Raw genomic sequence first — 17,914 nt, forward strand, 5'->3', positions numbered from 1 at the left:
TTCCCCAAAGTATAGAAATTGCCCTAAATTTAATCATAAATAACAAGAAATAAAGCCATGTTGAAATTACTTTGACAGAATGTGCAATTTGCATTTTAAAAGTGTGTCTGGAAAAATTTATAGTCGATATCTTAAATGTGCTATAAGATTTCTGGAAACTGCCTGCAGCATGTAATATGGAAGGTGTGTATCTTGGTGTGTTTGGTTTGTAATTTCATCTATAGAAAAATAGGAAAATCACTTCTCTGATTTGTACTAATGATAATGGTGATGGTTTGGATCACTGAAGGAAAAAGAAGTAACGTGTTCATGATGTAGGTGAATGCTGTGATTCTCATTAATAGAGGTTGAAAAATGGGGGGAGGGAGGACACTATTAAGAGAGTGAAAAGAAAAACTCACATAATGGTAGAAAATATTTATTTGCAAGTCATGTATTTGATAAAGAATTAATATTTAGAATATATAAAGAACTCCTGCAACTGAACAGCAAAAAACCAAATAACCCAATTCATAAATGGACAGAGGACTGGAATAATATACAAATAGTCAATAAGCACATGGAAAGAGGTACAATATCATTAGCCATTGGGGAAACACATATCAAAACAACAATGAGGTATCACTTCCCACCCACCAGGATGTCTATAATTTAAAAAATGGAGAATTACAGGGCACCTGGGTGGCTCAGTTGGTTAAGCGACTGCCTTCGGCTCAGGTCATGATCCTGGAGTCCCGGGATCGAGTCCCGCATCGGGCTCCCTGCTCAGCAGGGAGTCTGCTTCTCCCTCTGACCCTCTTCCCTCTCGTACTCTCTCTCTCTCATTCTCTCTCTCTCTCAAATAAATAAATAAAATCTTTTAAAAATAAAAAAATAAAAAAATGGAGAATTACAAGTGTTTGCGAGGACGTGGAAACACTGGAACTCTTGTCTACTGGTGGTGGGGATGTAAAATGGTGCAGCCAACTGTGGCAAAAATTTCGGCAGTTCTTCAAAAAGTAGACTTACCAGGTGACCCAGCAATTCTGATCCTAAGCATACGCCCAAAGGGACTGGAAATAGGGACTCAAAACAGGTATAGCAGTGTTTATAGCAGCATTATTCATATCGGCAAGAAGCTGGAAACAACCCAAATGTTAGGAAGTAATGGTGATGGCAACATAGAACATTGTGAACTGTACTTAATGCTACTGAACTGTGCACTTCAACATGCTTAAAAACATGAAAACAAATTTCATGTTACATATATTTTACCACAATTTTTAAAAAGAGAGAGAAGTCAAGGGGTAGAGAGTGTGATAGGTCACGGGATGCAGGGAAGGAAGGAAGCCTGGGAGGGGTTGGTAGGAAGAAAAGGGAATGTTTGAGGGATTAAAGGCTGCAATGAGGTTGAAGGGAAGGCATTTAGAGAGTAAAATTGAGAGAACTGGAATAACAGCAAGAGGTGTTGACTAATATATTGGAATGTTAGAATTTCCGGACTAGGGCGCCTGGGTGGCTCAGTTGGTTAAGCGACTGCCTTCGGCTCGGGTCATGATCCTGGAGTCCCGGGATCGAGTCCCACATCGGGCTCCCTGCTCAGCAGGGAGTCTGCTTCTCCCTCTGACCCTCTTCCCTCTTGTGCTTTCTATCTCTCATTCTCTCTCTCTCTGAAATAAATAAATAAAATCTTTAAAAAAAAAAGAATTTCAGGAGTAGAATGTTTCCAGGTTCATAAAGTTGAGGACATGCCCTTGAATGTGGACTGCTTAAGAAGTGTGGAAAAGGACAGTCTGTGGAATTGAACATGGTGAACCCACACAGGAGGGCACCTGGAAACAGGGTAGAAAGCAAGTCTGAGTTGGATGTCAAAGATTAGTGGTCGAATCTGCAGGAGCCAAAAAGGGAAATGATTTATTTCTACTATATTTCTTAGTTCTGTACTTATATTGCAATGTTGACCCAGAGGTTGTTGAATTTCTTTTTACTGGACACATTTTGATAAGCCTGGTAGGTTGCCAGTGGCTAAGCCAGTCATAAAGTTGAGAGATGTAGAAATAAGTTTAGGCAATATTTCAGCTCTTCTGTAGGTACAGAGGTTTTGATTTGATTGTGTGTATCAGGTACAGCGAAGGGGGAAAGCATTGGCTTCTTGTTTTTTAAAGTGTATAAGCAAGTCTTTAAAGGCCTTTTCATTAAATTTGTTTTGTTTTAGAAGTGTGCACATTGTACTGCTTTAAAAAGTATATCTTGGGGTGCCTGGGTGGCTCAGTTGGTTAAGCGACTGCCTTCGGCTCAGCTCATGACCTCAGGGTCCTGGGATCGAGCCCCACATCAGGCTCCCTGCTCGGCGGGAAGCCTGCTTCTCCCTCTCCCACTCCCCCTGCTTGTGTTCCCTCTCTCACTGTGTCTCCCTCTGTCAAATAAATAAATAAAACCTTTAAAAAAAAAAAGTATATCTTTTCCATTAGAATTTGGTCTAGAATTTCATACTATGTATCATATTATAATTGTTACAAAATGTATTCAGTTTATAAAATAAAAAGTCATTCAGCAAGCCCCATCTAATTAAATCATACTTTGAGATTCCAGTATGCCTCTAATTTTGTTTTCTGTTATGGCAGATCTTTTATTTAATATAGCCTCTGATTGATAGTGAGTCTCAAAATACTGTTTTTGTCATTCTTAGGAAAACAGGAAATCATTTTCACAACTTCATTAGTTGGCAAGACCTGAGAGCTGTTGAACTTATAAAATCTTGGAATAATTCCCTCATAATGAAGGTAATCTTTTTCTTATCTTCTGTGATTTGGATGTTACTATTTTCCCTGTAGATGTCCCTTAACTGTAGGCTTAAGTGTATAATCTCCCACCTGTACTGTTTTAGGACGTTGAGAAGAGAATACACATACGCACACTCCTCACATCAGTGAAACTCTGTAATAGTCACCCAAAAGCATATGAGGTAGACTCAAGTACTTAATTACACTTCAGGAAACCCTGAGGAGGTTTAGGATGGCCCAGATGTTCTCACGTGAGTGAGATAATTCGTGTTGCCATTCTTGGAGAAATAGACAAGATGCAGACTATGTCCAGAAAAAATACAGAAATGTCCAAATTTCATCCTCTTTTGTTATAAAAGTGGAGAATGGATATCGAGATGGATAACTAGCTGACTGCCACGAGCTCTTAACCTGATGCCTACCACGGTGGTCGCAAATGACAAAGCTGATGACCATGACGATGACAGCAGTGGTGGTGGCAATGTACGTGTGGGATTGCTGAGTCAGAGGGTAAGACAATTTTCCAAACGTGGCCAAACCTGCAGTATGTGATGTTACAATCAATACTGCGCGTTCCCTGTTGCATATTGCAATACTACGTGTTCGAATGCCACACAGCTAAATGCCTCCTCAGCCTAGGATGCCTGTGGCAGATGGTGCTTCAGGGAGTATCTGGAGCATCGGTTTTACTCCTTAACCATTTGGAGACATTAATTTTATATGAAAATAAACTTGAAGATGTTATGGAATATATGCATGAGTGAAAGACACTTTTGCCATAATCTCACCCACATTGGTTTTTCTTTTGTTAGTTTAATATATGAAAATGCACCTTGCTTTAATAACTTGTAAGGTTGAGAACCGAGAGGTGCTGTTTACAGGAAAGAGAAATTAAGGAGTTGAAAATAATTGTAAGGAAATGTCATGAACTTTGAATGGTATAATTTAAAATTATACTATTTATAATGTGTAATTCTGTATCTTAATGGATAATTTTAGTTTTTACTAGGTCAATTCGTCAAACATTTCTTAGGTTAGTCAGTGAGGTATTTAAAACTTTTATTCCTTTAAAAATAAGTTTTGACTTTGAAAACATTTACTTCTGTAGGACAAACCCCAAATCTCAAATGTAAAACTGACTTCAAGCACAAAACTCAGCCTTTAAAGCACTTCATCTACTTGATATTGAGTATGTGCATGATGTAAGCTTTGGCTTCTCTTAGGAGAAAAATGTACACAGCTCTTGGAGTTTAGCACACATGATTCCAGGGCCTGTCTTGCCACTGAGAGAACCGTTCCTACCCTGCACTCATCCTATACTGGATGCTTTTTCTTTTTTTTTAAGGATTTTATTTTTAAGTAATCTCAACATGGGGCTCAAACTTACAACCTCAAGATCAAGAGTTGCATGCTCTACCGTCTGAGCCAGCCAGGCACCCCTATCTTGGATGTTCATGGGTTAGTGAGTGAGGCTCATGGAAATGTTGAGGATGTATATGCCAGAGATGAAACCAAAGTCATTCATTTAGCCAGTGCTAGCTCCAAGCAAACTGGTGAAGTATTTGATGTGTGTTGGCAGTCTCCTGGCACCATTGTTTTCCTCCAGTTCTTGCAGCACCCATGCTTCCTCTCACTCTTGTTCTGATTCTTTCTTAAATGGTTGCTAAGGCCTCTCTTTGCTTTTAACATAAAATCCCAACTCCTTACCATGGATTGGCCCTGTCTACAGCTCTGACCACTTCCCAGACCCTTCCTCCCTGAAGCTGCTAAGGATTCAGCTCCAGCTTTGCCAGCGTGGTTTTGTTCTTACAGCACTGAAGCTGTCTCTTATCTTAAGGCCTTCGTACCCTCAAAGGGCTTTCTCCACCATCATGACTGGATTCTTCTCATCTTTCCGGGTGCAACTCCTGTGCCATCTCGTCTGTGTGAGCCCTTTGCTGCCATCCCATTTATAGAGGAGCATGTCCCCACTTCTCAATCCAGTCTCTATCATACTGTCCTTTCTTTCACGGCACTTACAACATTTCAAAGATTTTGAGACATACATTTTTTTTAATTGAAATTTTAATTGAGATAATTATAGATTCACATGTAGTTGTAAGAAATAATACAGGGATCCCTTCTAGGCTTTGCAGTTTCTCTCAATGGTAACATTTTACAAAACTATACTATACTGTCACAATCAGGATATTGACATTAATACAATCTATAGATCTTATTCAGATTTCCCCAGTTTTACTTGTACTTGTGTGTGTGTTATAATTTCTGTACAGTTTTTTTCCTGTGTTCATGTAACCACCACCAGAATCAAGATGCTGAATAGTACCTTCATTACAAGGGTCCCTCATGTTGCTCTTTTATAACCACATCCTCTCTCTTCTGTACACTCCCCATGCTCTTCCCATCCCTCGCTCCTTGCGACCACTAATCTGTCCTCCATTAAATATTTTTTCTCACTTCAAAAATATTGTATATGTAGAGTGATGCAGTGTAAAACCTTTTGGGGTTTCCTTTTTTCACTTAGTGTAATTCCCTGGAGAATCCAAGTTGTACGAGTATCAATAGCTTGTTTCTTTTTATTGCTGAGTTGTATTCGGTGGTACACATGCATCACCTATTTAAGGACATATGTGCAAGTTCCAGTTTTTGGCTATTACAAATAGAGCTGTTTTGAAAATCTGTGTACAGAATTTTATGTGAACATAAGTTTTCATTTCTCTAGGATAATACCCCAGGGGTACAATTAATTGCTAGGTCAAATGGTAATTGCATGTTTTGTTTTATAAGAAACTGTCAGTCTTTTTCCAGAGTAGCTGCATCATTTACATTCTCACCAGCAATGTATGAATTATAAGACATACATTTCTTTTTTCCAATTTAAAAAGGGTGATTTTTAAAAAAATTTTTTATTGTTATGTTAATCACCATACATTACATCATTAGTTCTTGATGCAGTGTTCCATGATTCATTGTTTATGCATAACACCCAGTGCTCCACGCAGAATGTGTCCTCTTTAATACCCATCACCAGGCTAACCCATCCCCCCACCCTCCTCCCCTCTAGAACCCTCAGTTTGTTTTTCAGAGTCCATCGTCTCTCATGGTTCATCTCCCCCTCCGACTTATTCCCCTTCATTCTTCCCCTCCTGCTATCTTCTTTTTCTTTTTTTCTTAACATATGTTGCATTATTTGTTTCAGAGGTACAGATCTGTGATTCAACAGTCTTGCACAATTCACAGCACTCACCATAGCACATACCCTCCCCAATGTCTATCACCCAGCCACCCCATCCCTCCCACCCCCCTCCACTCCAGCAACACTCAGTTTGTTTCCTGAGATTAAGAATTCCTCATATCAGTGAGGTCATATGATAACATGTCTTTCTCTGATTGACTTATTTCACTCAGCATAACACCCTCCGGTTCAATCCACGTCGTTGCAAATGGCAAGATCTTATTCCTTTTGATGGCTGCATAATATTCCATTGTGTATATATACCACATCTTCTTTATCCACTCATCTGTTGATGGACATCTTGGCTCTTTCCACAGTTTGGCTATTGTGGACATTGTTGCCATAAACATTGGGGTGCACATACCCCTTCGGATCCCTACATTTGTATCTTTGTGGTAAATACCCAGTAGTGCAATTGCTGGATGATATGGTAGCTCTATTTTCAACTCTTTGAGGAACCTCCATACTGTTTTCCAGAGTGGCTGCACCAGCTTGTATTCCCACCAACAGTGTAGGACGGTTCCCCTTTCTCTGCATCCCCGCCAACATCTGTCGTTTCCTGACTTGTTAATTTCAGCCATTCTGACTGGTGTGAGGTGGTATCTCATTGAGGTTTTGATTTGGATTTCCCTGATGCCGAGCGATGTTGAGCGCTTTTTCATGTGTCTGTTGGCCATTTGGATGTCTTCTTTGGAAAAATGTCTGTTCATGTCTTCTGCCCATTTCTGGATTGGATTATTTCTTCTTTGGGTGTTGAGTTGGATAAGTTCTTTATAGATTTTGGATACTAGCCCTTTATCTGATATGTCATTTGCAAATATTTTCTCCCATTCTGTCAGTTGTCTTTTGGTTTTGTGGACTGTTTCTTTTGCTGTGCAAAAGCTTTTTATCTTGATGAAATCCCAATAGTTCATTTTCGCCCTTGCTTCCCTTGCCTTTGGCAATGTTTCTAGGAAGAAGTTGCTGCGGCTGAGGTTGAAGAGGTTGCTACTGTGTTCTCCTTTAGGATTTTGATGGACTTCTGTCTCACGTTTAGGTCTTTCAACCATTTGGAGTCTATTTTTGTGTGTGGTGTAAGGAAATGGTCCAATTTCATTCTTCTGCATGTAGCTGTCCCATCTTCCCAACACCATTTGTTGAAGAGACTGTCTTTTTTCCATTGAACATTCTTTCCTGCTTTGTCAAAGATTAGTTGACCATAGAGTTGAGGGTCCATTTCTGGGCTCTCGAAAAAGGGTGATTTTTTAAGAAGGATGTTTTGTTTGTTTGTTTGGGTGTTTTTAGGGTGTTGTTTTTTTTAAGAATTTATTTTTAAGTATCTCTCCACCCAGTGTGGGGCTCAGACTCACAACCCCAAGATCAAGAGTTGTGTGCTCTACCAACTGAACCAGCCAGGCACCCCAAGCAGGATGTATTTTTAACCATTAATTTTTAAAATCATTTTAACCATCAATTTTATCTTAGCATTATATCACAATTTAAATAGCAGGATTTTTTTTTCTTTTTTTGGTGGCATTTAATATTCGTTTATTTTACATTCAGTGTCTTCTTAGATTATTTCACTTACTGATTCGATTACTTGTCTGTCTCTTCCCACTAGAATGTAAATTTCAAGAAGGCAGAGATTCTGCCTATACTGTTCATTCTGCTTTGTCAAGGCCTAGCACAGTCCTTGGTACATAGAAGGTACTCAATAAATATTTGTTAAATGTAAAAACAAAATGTTAATTGTTCATATATTGATTAAAAGTGCAGGTGTAAGAACTCTTCATACTTTTTGCATGCCTCACCCAGGTATCTGTATTTTAATAGAAGATCCCTGAAGGATATTAAATGTAATTTTTTTAATAGAGGAAAGTATAGTGTTCTTAGGAAGGAAGAACCTCTTTCAGTTTGAAGCATTCTTCTCATATAACACAGCAGAAGAAGGATTATGGGTGGTCATTTTATATACTTTCAGAAACTCTTATCTTAATAAACTGCAAAATATAAAGAAACACAGAAGGTTTGAAGGGTACAAACTTTCAGTTATAAGATGAATAAGGTCTGAGGATCTAATGTATAACATGATGACCATAGTTGATAACACTGTATTATATAATTGAAATTTGCTAAGAGTAGAACTTAAATGCTCTCACCAAAATGAAAAGGAAAAAAAACAATTAAAATGGGGCTCATTGTTCCAAAAAAAGGGACAAGACTGAAATGTAGAGAGAATTAAGTCTATACATTTTCTTGATTGTTGCATTTATTATTTTAATAAATAAACCAAAATCTTTAAATATATACATATATATTTTTAAACATTTTAGAGAGAGAGAAGGCTCATGTGTGTGTGAGTGGGGAGGGAGGTGCAGAGGGAGAGGGAGAGAGATAATCTTTTTTGTTTTTAAGATTTTATTTATTTGACAGAGAGAAAGAGCACAGTAGGCAGAGAGGCAGGCAGAGGGAAAGGGAGAAGCAGGCTCTCTGCTGAGCAGGGAGCCCAATGTGGGACTTGATCCCAGGACCCCGGGATCATGACCTGAGCCGAAGGCAGATGCTTAACTGACTGAGCCACCCAGGAGCCTCAGAGAGAGAGAATCTTAGGTAGGCTCCACACCCAGCATGGAGCCTGATGCAGAGCTCGATCTCACAACCCTGAGATCATGACCTGAGCCAAAATTGAGATGGATGCTTAACTGACAAAGCCACCCAGAGCCCCTTTAAATATATTTTTTTAGGGGAGGGGTGTGCAATAACAGAGGGAAGAAAATGCAAGTGAATATTTTGTAAAACATTAGTTTCAGAAGTTGAATTGTCCATCTGCATTCTTGTAGTAGGTGGCAGGATAAAATTTTTGTTTTTTGATTTTTTTTTTTTTTTACTATGACAAACCTTAAAACTCAAAGCTAGTTTTCTATGAAAGGCTTTTTCTTTTTAATTAAAGATTTTCTTACTAAGAAGTAAATTTTAAACTATATATATTTCATCTTTGATTTAGGTAAGTATAGATAGTATTAAATGAAATCATACATCCCAAATTTCAGGTACTTAAGATGTAGGGGAGATTCCCTTATGGTTTAATACTAACTTCATTAAAAATATATTTCTAACCAGAATATAGCCTTCTTCCTTGACTCTCTCCCTTTTATTTTAAAAGACTTTATCTTGAGCTTCTCGTGTTTGCTAAAGAAGGTCATAGTAGATGTGTTACATTTCATGTGTTAGAATACATATGTTAAAAATTGTCCACTTAGGGTAATACTGCTTTACTTTTCCTAAGTGCTAAAAACACTGTAAGTAGTTGAATTATTTGTTTGTTATTGGGTTTGTTTTCATGTGTGTAGAATTAATATAGAAATATCAAACACCATTAAATGTGTTTTCCTAAAGTATCTTTTTTTTAATAGCTATTCCAGAGTTCCTGCCGAGTGCTGCACTTTTTCACTAGAAGTAAACGATTTTTAGCCGTCAGTTTGTTCAGTTTCACAAACCAGCATGTTTCTTTGAGACTGGCCTGGATTTTACAGAACCTGGTTGAGGTAAGGAAAGACTGTGTGTGTGTGTGTGTGTGTGTGTGTGTGTGTGTGTGTGTGTGTGTGTGTGTGTGTGTAGACTACAGGGAAGAAAAAAGTAAAGGAATAAAGATAGTAATTTGCTTATCTGAAGGAAAATTAAGTATCCACTACATATTGGTATGGAGTACAGGAATCTTTACTCTGTTTTTTTAAACCTTTTTATTTTAAGTCATAACACATACAGAAAACTGAACAAAACAAAAATTTACCACTCAGTGATACATTGTGGAGCAAACATCTGTGTAACACTACTTGAATCAAGAAATAGAACATTGTGATACTGTGTATCACATTTTCTTTCCAATTTTCCTTTTTAACTTGTGTTTTTTTCTCAATACTATAGTTTTACCTGAATTGTTTCGAATTTTGTATAAACGTGTAAATTAATTTTCTTATATTTTCATTACTATTTAGTGTTCAATGTATGATTTTATCACTATCCATTTATCCATTCTGTTCATGTACATTTGAGTTATTATGAATAATGCTGTCTTTTTGGGGTATGTATAAAGGCATTTCTGCTGTATCTATATATGGGAATGGAATTTTTAGGGCATGAATGTGTACATATATATATATTTTTTTATTTTTCACTTTTAGTGGGTAATGTAAAAAATTTCGCACCATTTTTGATAATTTACATACCCACCATCAGTCAGTGAGAGGACTTCGTATTTCATGTACCATCGTAATTGGTATTATTAGGGTTTGTTTTTTAATTTTAGCCATTTTGGTAGGTAAATAGTGATCTCTCATTATGATTTTAGATTGGGTAATAAAAAAAGATTCACCTGTATGCCGTCTACAGGAGAAACATTTCATTTATTTTTTTAAAGATTTTATTTATTTATCTGAGAGGGTGTGAGAGGAGAGAGAGGGAGACTCCCCACTGAGCAGGATCCTGATGTGATGAGGGACTCGATCTCAGGACCCTGACCTGGACCAAAGGCAGACACTTAACCGACTGAGCCACCCAAGTGCCCCCAGAATATACATTCTTAAGTGCACATGGAACCTTCTCCAGGATACATCACATGCTACATCATAATACAATCTTCAATAAATTTAAAAGGACTGAAATCATACAAGTATTTCTCTGATAACAAAGGAATGAAATTAAAAATAATTAACAGAAAGATGGGGTGCCTGACCGGCTCAGTCAGTAGAGCATGTGACTCTTTTTTTTTTTTAATTTAAGATTTTATTTATTTATTTGACAGAGAGAGACACAGCGAGAGAGGGAAAACAAGCAGGGGGAGTGAGAGAGGGAGAAGCAGGCTTCCCGCTGAGCAGGGAGCCCAATGCGGGGCTTGATCCCAGGACCCTGGGATCATGGCCTGAGCCGAAGGCAGGAGCTTAACGACTGAGCCACCCAGGCGCCCCAAGCATGTGACTCTTGATCTCAGGGTTGTGAGTTCAAGCCCCACGTTGGGTATAGAGATTACTTAAAAATAAAATCCTTAAAAATAAGAAGAAAGAATTAGCAGAAAGAAATTTGGGAAGTTCAAAAATAAATGGAAATCAAACTGTCCTTTTAAATAACCAGTGGGTAAAAGAAGAAATCCTAAGAGAAATTATACTTTGAGATGAATGAAAATGAAAACACAGTATACCAAATCATATGTTGCGGCAAGATCAGCGTTTAGATAGAAATTTATACGGGGTGCCTGGGTGGCTCAGTCATTAAGCATCTGCCTTCGGCTCAGGTCATGATCCCGGGGTCCTGGGATCAAGCCCCATGTTGGGCTCCCTGCTCCACAGGAAGCCTGCTTCTCCCTCTCTCACTCCCCCTGCTTGTGTTCCCTCTCTCACTGTGTCTCACTCTGTCAAATAAATAAATAAAATCTTTTTAAAAAATATTTAAAAAAAAGAAATTTATAGCCAGACTATATTACATATAGAAATTATATTAACAGAGTGCCTGGGTGGCTCAGTTGGTTAAGCAACTGCCTTCGGCTCAGGTCATGATCCTGGAGTCCCGGGATCGAGTCCCGCATCGGGCTCCCTGCTCGGCGGGGAGTCTGCTTCTCCCTCTGACCCAGCCCCCTCTCATGCTCTCTTTCTCTCTCTCTCTCTCAAATAAATAAATACAATCTTTAAAAAAAAAAAAAATTATATTAACAAAGCATCTAACATTCTAACTTAAGACACTGGCAAAAGGTAGCAAACTGAACCCACTGTAGCAGAAGGGAAGAAATGTAAAGATTAGTGTGAAAATTAATGAAATACTGAATAGAAAAAACAGTTGAAAAAAATCAATGAAACAATGGTTTTTCCATGCCTTTTTATGGCTTAGTAATGCATTTCTTTTTATCACTGATCAGTATTTCTTTGTCTAGATGTGTTTCAATTTGTTTATTTAATCACTTGTTGGAGGACATATTGTTGCTTCTAATTTTTGGCACTTACAAATAAAGTTGCTATAAACATTTGTGTACAGGTTTGTGTTTGTGTGTGTGTGTGTTTAATCAGAGAGAGAGAGAGAGAGAGCACAAGCAGAGGGAGAAGCAGGCAGCAGGCAGAGGGAGAGCAGGTTTGCTGCTGAGCAGGGAACCCAATGCGGGACTCCATCCCAGGACCCTGGGATCATGACCTGAGCCGAAGGCAGCCGCTTAACTGATTGAGCCACCCAGGCGCCCCATGTATACAGATTTTTGTATAAACATAAATTTCAACTCATTTGGGTAAATACCTAGGTGTGCAGTTTGCTGGATCAGATGATGAGACTATGGTTAGCTTTGTTAGAAAATGCCAAACTGTCTTCCAAAGTGGCTGTACCATTTTACATTTCTACCAACAACGAATGAGAGTTCCTGTTGCTCCACATTCTTGCTAACATTTGATATCGGGGTTTTGGATTTTAGCCATTCTAATAGGTGTGAAGTAGTATCTCTTTGATTTAATTTGTAATTCCCTAACATAACAATATGATGTAGAAATATGACTTTTTTTTTCCCTTTTCTTCTTAAACATTGACAAGGACTTACAGGATATAGTCCATGACTATTAATTCTAATATCTGTAGCCTCATGGGCTCTGTCTCTCTCTCTCTCTTTTCTTTTTCATGTTCTCTTGTTTCCTTGGATGCCTGATTATTTAATTTCTTTTAAATTTAAACTACTTTATGGATGTATGATTAACATACAAAAAGCTGAACATATTTAATATATACAACTTGATGAGTTTGATGAGCTTGGTTACTTATTTGTATACATGTGTATGTATATCAGCTAGACATTGTATTTGCAAAATTATGTGTAGAAATTATGAGAGCCTTAACATTAACACTATCTTGCTCTGGATAGGAATTATGTTTGTTTCTTCCATTCTTCTAGGCACCAGGATTACATCAGTCCAGTTTAATGATTGAGGTGATTCAAAACTGAGCTGCATTTCCTATGAGAGCCTGTCTTTCTAGTTTACCCTTACTCATAGGGTAGAGCCATTTGGAGTCTTAACCCAAAGCAAGGAGGATTGACCTTGATCCTAATCTGAGCCCTAATACTGACTCTGTGTCTTTGTAGCCTTATATGGACCTACTCCCTTTCAGAGGACCTGGCTCTTAAATGTTTTTTGAATGAACAGATGAACTTACTACTTGTCAGGCATTGTTGCTGCTTACTGAAATACAGATTAACCTTTCTCTAATCTGGAACAAATTTTAGAATCACAATTTCTAAATTTAAAAAGAGTTTGAAATAAAGTAATATTACTTTAAGCACTCCCTATGTAAATGGTATAAAGCTTGAATGGAATCTTCAAAATACTTGTTATAAATAATCTACAATGACTTCTTTTTTGGAACTTACATCATGTCTTTTCATTTTATTGATCTTTTCTACTGTTGAAATAGAATTCATCCTTAAATGTATTCATTTGCTGTTCTTTTTGTCTCCTTTATTTAGGAGACATGTTTTAAGCATCTGCTATATGGCAGGAACCCTCCTCAGTGTTGGGCTTAAAATTTAGTTCCTGCTCTTAAGGATCTTGGGGTCTAACAGGGAGGTAATGACGTGAGATAAGGGCTATCTGGAAGATTCCCATAGAGTATCGGCTTGGGCAAATCCAGGAACTGCTAGTCTTGAAGGACAAATAAGAGTTGGAGAGGTGGTGAAATATGATGTAGGGCGGTGTTTCCACTATGTTAGTAATATCTCAGGGCGCCTGGCTGGCTCAGTTGGTAGAACGTGCGACTCTTAAGCTTGAGTCGTGACTTTGCCCCCAACGTTGGGTGTAGAGCCTTTTTAAAAAAATAATAATGGGGATGCCTGGGTGGCTCAGTCATTAAGAGTCTGCCTTCGGCTCAGGTCATGATCCCGGGGTCCTGGGATCGAGCCCCGCATCGGGCTCCCTGCTCTGCGGGAAGCCTGCTTCTCCCTCTCCCACTCCCCCTGCTTGTGTTCCCTCTCTCGCTGTGTCTCTCTCTGTCAAATAAATAAAAATCTTTAAAAAAAAATTAAATTAAAAAAATAATGATTTCTCAACAATCATTTCATTGTCTCTATTAGCTAGTTTAAAGAGGTTGTGATACTTTTGTTTCCTTTGGCATGCTTTATACTAAGGGTTAGCACATTTTTTCTGTAACATGCCAGATAGTCATAATTTAGACTTGGAAAACTACTCTGCCATTATAGTGTGAAAACAGCCATAAATAACACTTAAATAGGTGAGCATGGCTATGCTCCAATAACATTTTATCTATGGACCCTGAAATTTGAATTTCATTTACTTTTCATATGTCACAAGGTATTCTTTTTTAAAAAACAATTATAAAATTTAAACACCATCCTTAACTTGCTGTACAGAAATAAGCAGTGGCGGGGCACCTGGGTGGCTCAGTTGGTTAAGCGGCTGCCTTCAGCTCAGGTCATGATCCCAGAGTCCTGGGATCGAGCCCCATGTCGGGATCCCTGCTCAGTGGGGAGCCTGCTTCTCCCTCTCCCTCTGCTGCTCCCCCTGCTTGTGCTCTCTCTCTCTCTCTCTCTCTGTCAAATAAATAAATAAAATCTTTAAAAAAAAAAAGGAAATAAGCAGTGGGTTGGATTTGAACTGTGATCATAGTATACCATCCCCTGTTTTATTTATTTATTTTTTTAGATTTTATTTATTTATTTGAGAGAGAGAGAAAGCATGAGAGGGGAGAGGGTCAGAGGGAGAAGCAGACTCCCTGCTGAGCAGGGAGCCCGATGTGGGACTTGGTCCCCGAACTCCGGGATCATGACCTGAGCTGAAGGCAGTTGCTTAACCACTGAGCTACCCAGGTGCCCCATCCCCTGTTTTAGACTTTATGTAGACATATCCATATGTCTAAATTAAAAATATGTATATTTACTTAGTTCTTTCATCACAAAAGTAACACATGTTTCTTGTAAAATTAAAGCCTTTTATACCTTATAGTAATTGCTTAGAACTGTTTGGAGTATATTTTAAAAATAGTTTCTTGGGGCGCCTGGGTGGCTCAGTTGGTTAAGCGACTGCCTTCGGCTCAGGTCATGATCCCGGAGTCCCGGGATCGAGTCCCACATCGGGCTCTCTGCTTGGCAGGGAGTCTGCTTCTCCCTCTGACCCTCCCCCCTCTCATGCTCTCTCTCTCTCTCTCTCTCTCTCTCAAATAAATAAATAAAATCTTTAAAAATAGTTTCTTTATATATATATATATATATATATATACACACATACATACATACATATACGTATATATTCATTCTTATCAAAAAATGGGATTTTATTGTATTTACTGATCGGCACTTAATTATGCATTTCATAATTTAGCCTTTTTGAGGGGCACTTGGGTGGCTCAGTTGGTTAAGCGACTGCCTTTGGCTCCGGCATGATCTCAGGGTCCTGGGATCGAGCCCCGCATTGGGCTCCCTGCTCGGTGGGAAGCCTGCTTCTCCCTTTCCCACTCCCCCTGCTTGTGTTCCCTCTCTCGCTGTCTCTCTCTCTGTCAAATAAATAAATAAATAAAATCTTTAAAAAAAATAATTTAGCCTTTTTGAGTCAGTTTTGTGATGTTATGTTTTCTAGGTGCAAAAGGCAATTGAAGAAGATAATTGCTGCTTTGGGACTATTGATACCTGGTTGTTACATAAGCTCACAAAAGGTAAAGATGATCTGATAGATCTCAAGTGACTGAAATTTGACTGATAGAAAAGGTTCATCTAAAAAAAGTGGAAGTTACTTTTTTTTCCTTCCTTTGTCCCAAACATACTGCTCCTTGGTACCCTAGTAACTACATGTTATAGTAAAGCTAGATAAATTTTAGATTTGTAAGAGGAGGGTGATTTTTAAATTATGATCAGACCTCAAACAGAAGGCAGAGGAACAGTTTTAATTTCAAAAGTGTTAAGACTCAAGTTTGGTAACAAATTTGCCACTTTGCAGCTGGGTAACTATAGGCAATCATAATGCATCTGTGAATCCCTTTCCTTATCTTTGAACTGGGAATCAGAGTGCCTAGGTGACAGTTGGTTAAGCTCTGACTCTTGGTTTTGGCTCAGGTCATGATCTCAGGGTCATGAGATTGAGCCCCGAGGCCAGTCTCTATTCTCCATGGGGAGTCTGCTTGAGATTCTCTCCCTCTGTTCCTGCCCCAACTCCCACACTCTCTCTCTTTCAAATAAATAAATCTTTAAAAGAAATAACAAAATAAATTGGGGATCATGATTTGACAATGTATATGAAAGTGCTTTTGTAAACTATAAACGTTCAAAAAGATTAAGTGGGAAATTGCTTTGGAGACTTTGCACTGGAAATATACATTTTGGAATGAATTTGAGGCCAGACAAAGGTTTAGATTATAAACTAGGGATGGTTGTTGATTGATACTACTTGATAATATATTATTTACAATGTAAATTTAGGTTCTGTATTTGCCACGGATTTTTCAAATGCCAGCGCAACTGGACTATTTGACCCTTTTAAGGTAAAGTTTTTTTTTTTTCCCTTTTGAATCACTGATTTTTGTATAATTTAGCTTGGATTCTGATGACATATTTTTATGCTTAGATGCGTTGGAACCGGCTCCTTACTTCCATGCTTTCGATACCACTGTTTATCCTGCCTCCAGTGAGGGATACGAGGTAATGATGAACATCAGATATAGAAACCAGCAAAATTGTCCCTGAATTCATTTTGCCTTAGTGGGGAAAGCATTTTATTATTTGTTTGACATGCTTGTATGTTCATTATATAACATTTTGGTCTATGTGAAAATCAATTTGCTGAATTTTAGTATTAATATTTCTAGAGCTATGACTCACTTTTTAATCAATTTTATTTGAAGCCACAATTTTGGATCAGTGGATGAAGAGTTATTTGGTGTGCCTATACCAATAGTGGCCTTGGTAAGTAGAAAACTCGAGGGTTTCTCCATGCATAGTATAAACTAAATAATATATATGAATAGTTGGGATTAGATTTAAGAGATATTAGAGGTCCTTGCACAATAAATTAAAGTATTTTTTTTCTTTTTAAGTTAATGTGCCCTGGATATAATCAGTATTTTCTATATTCCAGAAAGGAGACCACAGGGCCACTCTTCTGACATGAAAGCTCTTTCTAATCTTTTCTGACTTCTGTATATATTATTTTTTAGAAAACTGTTAAATTTTTTAAAAAATGTTGTATTCTGAATAAGTGTGGTTTATATTTGATACTCTGAGACAAAAAAACAGGGAAAGGGCCATTGCTTACTTTGTATTTGGTACAGTATAACCAAACAGTGACAGGGCACTTTAAAGTAAATAAAATGTTGTATTTCTATTTTATAAAATCCTTAGCCAGCATATACTAGTAGAGAAACTGTAGAAGAGTGAAAAATTAGCTTTTTCAGGTTTTTGAGGTTCTTTCTTGATTGTACTCTTTCTGTCTGAATGAAAGATCTAGAACTTAGAGAATCTCAAGGATTTGCCGCCTGGTTGAGGGGCTCTATGGAAACTCTGACCTTGACTTTGGTTTCCTGTAATAGCTTACACAGGACGTATAGACCATCTTTCCCTAGATGGATGATTGCCACAGTAGGTGGAGAAATCAGGTGAGAAGGGGAATTTAATTCCCACATTACAAATTCCTCATCTTTTAGAGAGGATCAGTCTTATTCAACTTAACGGTAGGCTCAGGTTTAGATAAAGGTATGGCTGGAACAATTGAAGTTTAGTGACAAAGTGTTCTTTAGATGAGTTTTGGTCCTTAAAATATTTCTTTACATTGTTAAAAAGAGGGGTGCCTGGCTGACTGTCTCGGTGGAGCATGTAACTCTTGATCTTGGGATTGTAAATTCGAGCCCCACATTGGGTGTAGAGATTACTTAAAAATAAAATCTTAAAAAAAAAAGAAAACAACAGGCCTAAAATGGC

The 17,914-nt window shown here is 38.0% G+C and overlaps 1 protein-coding gene across 1 annotated transcript in view; it reads left to right on the forward strand.

Annotated features, from left to right (window-relative positions):
* The window catches only part of GK5 (glycerol kinase 5), an 80,968-nt gene that overhangs the window by 20,541 nt on the left and 42,513 nt on the right, over window positions 1–17,914 (forward strand). The window contains exons 4-9 of the mRNA XM_025881205.2: window positions 2,669–2,762; window positions 9,390–9,521; window positions 15,585–15,660; window positions 16,421–16,482; window positions 16,566–16,639; window positions 16,843–16,903. Coding sequence (XP_025736990.1) covers window positions 2,669–2,762; window positions 9,390–9,521; window positions 15,585–15,660; window positions 16,421–16,482; window positions 16,566–16,639; window positions 16,843–16,903 — 499 coding nt within the window. The remainder of the gene's footprint in view (window positions 1–2,668; window positions 2,763–9,389; window positions 9,522–15,584; window positions 15,661–16,420; window positions 16,483–16,565; window positions 16,640–16,842; window positions 16,904–17,914) is intronic.

Source organism: Callorhinus ursinus, unplaced genomic scaffold (genome assembly GCF_003265705.2).
Source record: "Callorhinus ursinus isolate GAN/ISIS: 27379988/994484 unplaced genomic scaffold, GSC_fseal_2.0 scaffold1, whole genome shotgun sequence".
Taxonomy (NCBI): domain Eukaryota; kingdom Metazoa; phylum Chordata; class Mammalia; order Carnivora; family Otariidae; genus Callorhinus; species Callorhinus ursinus.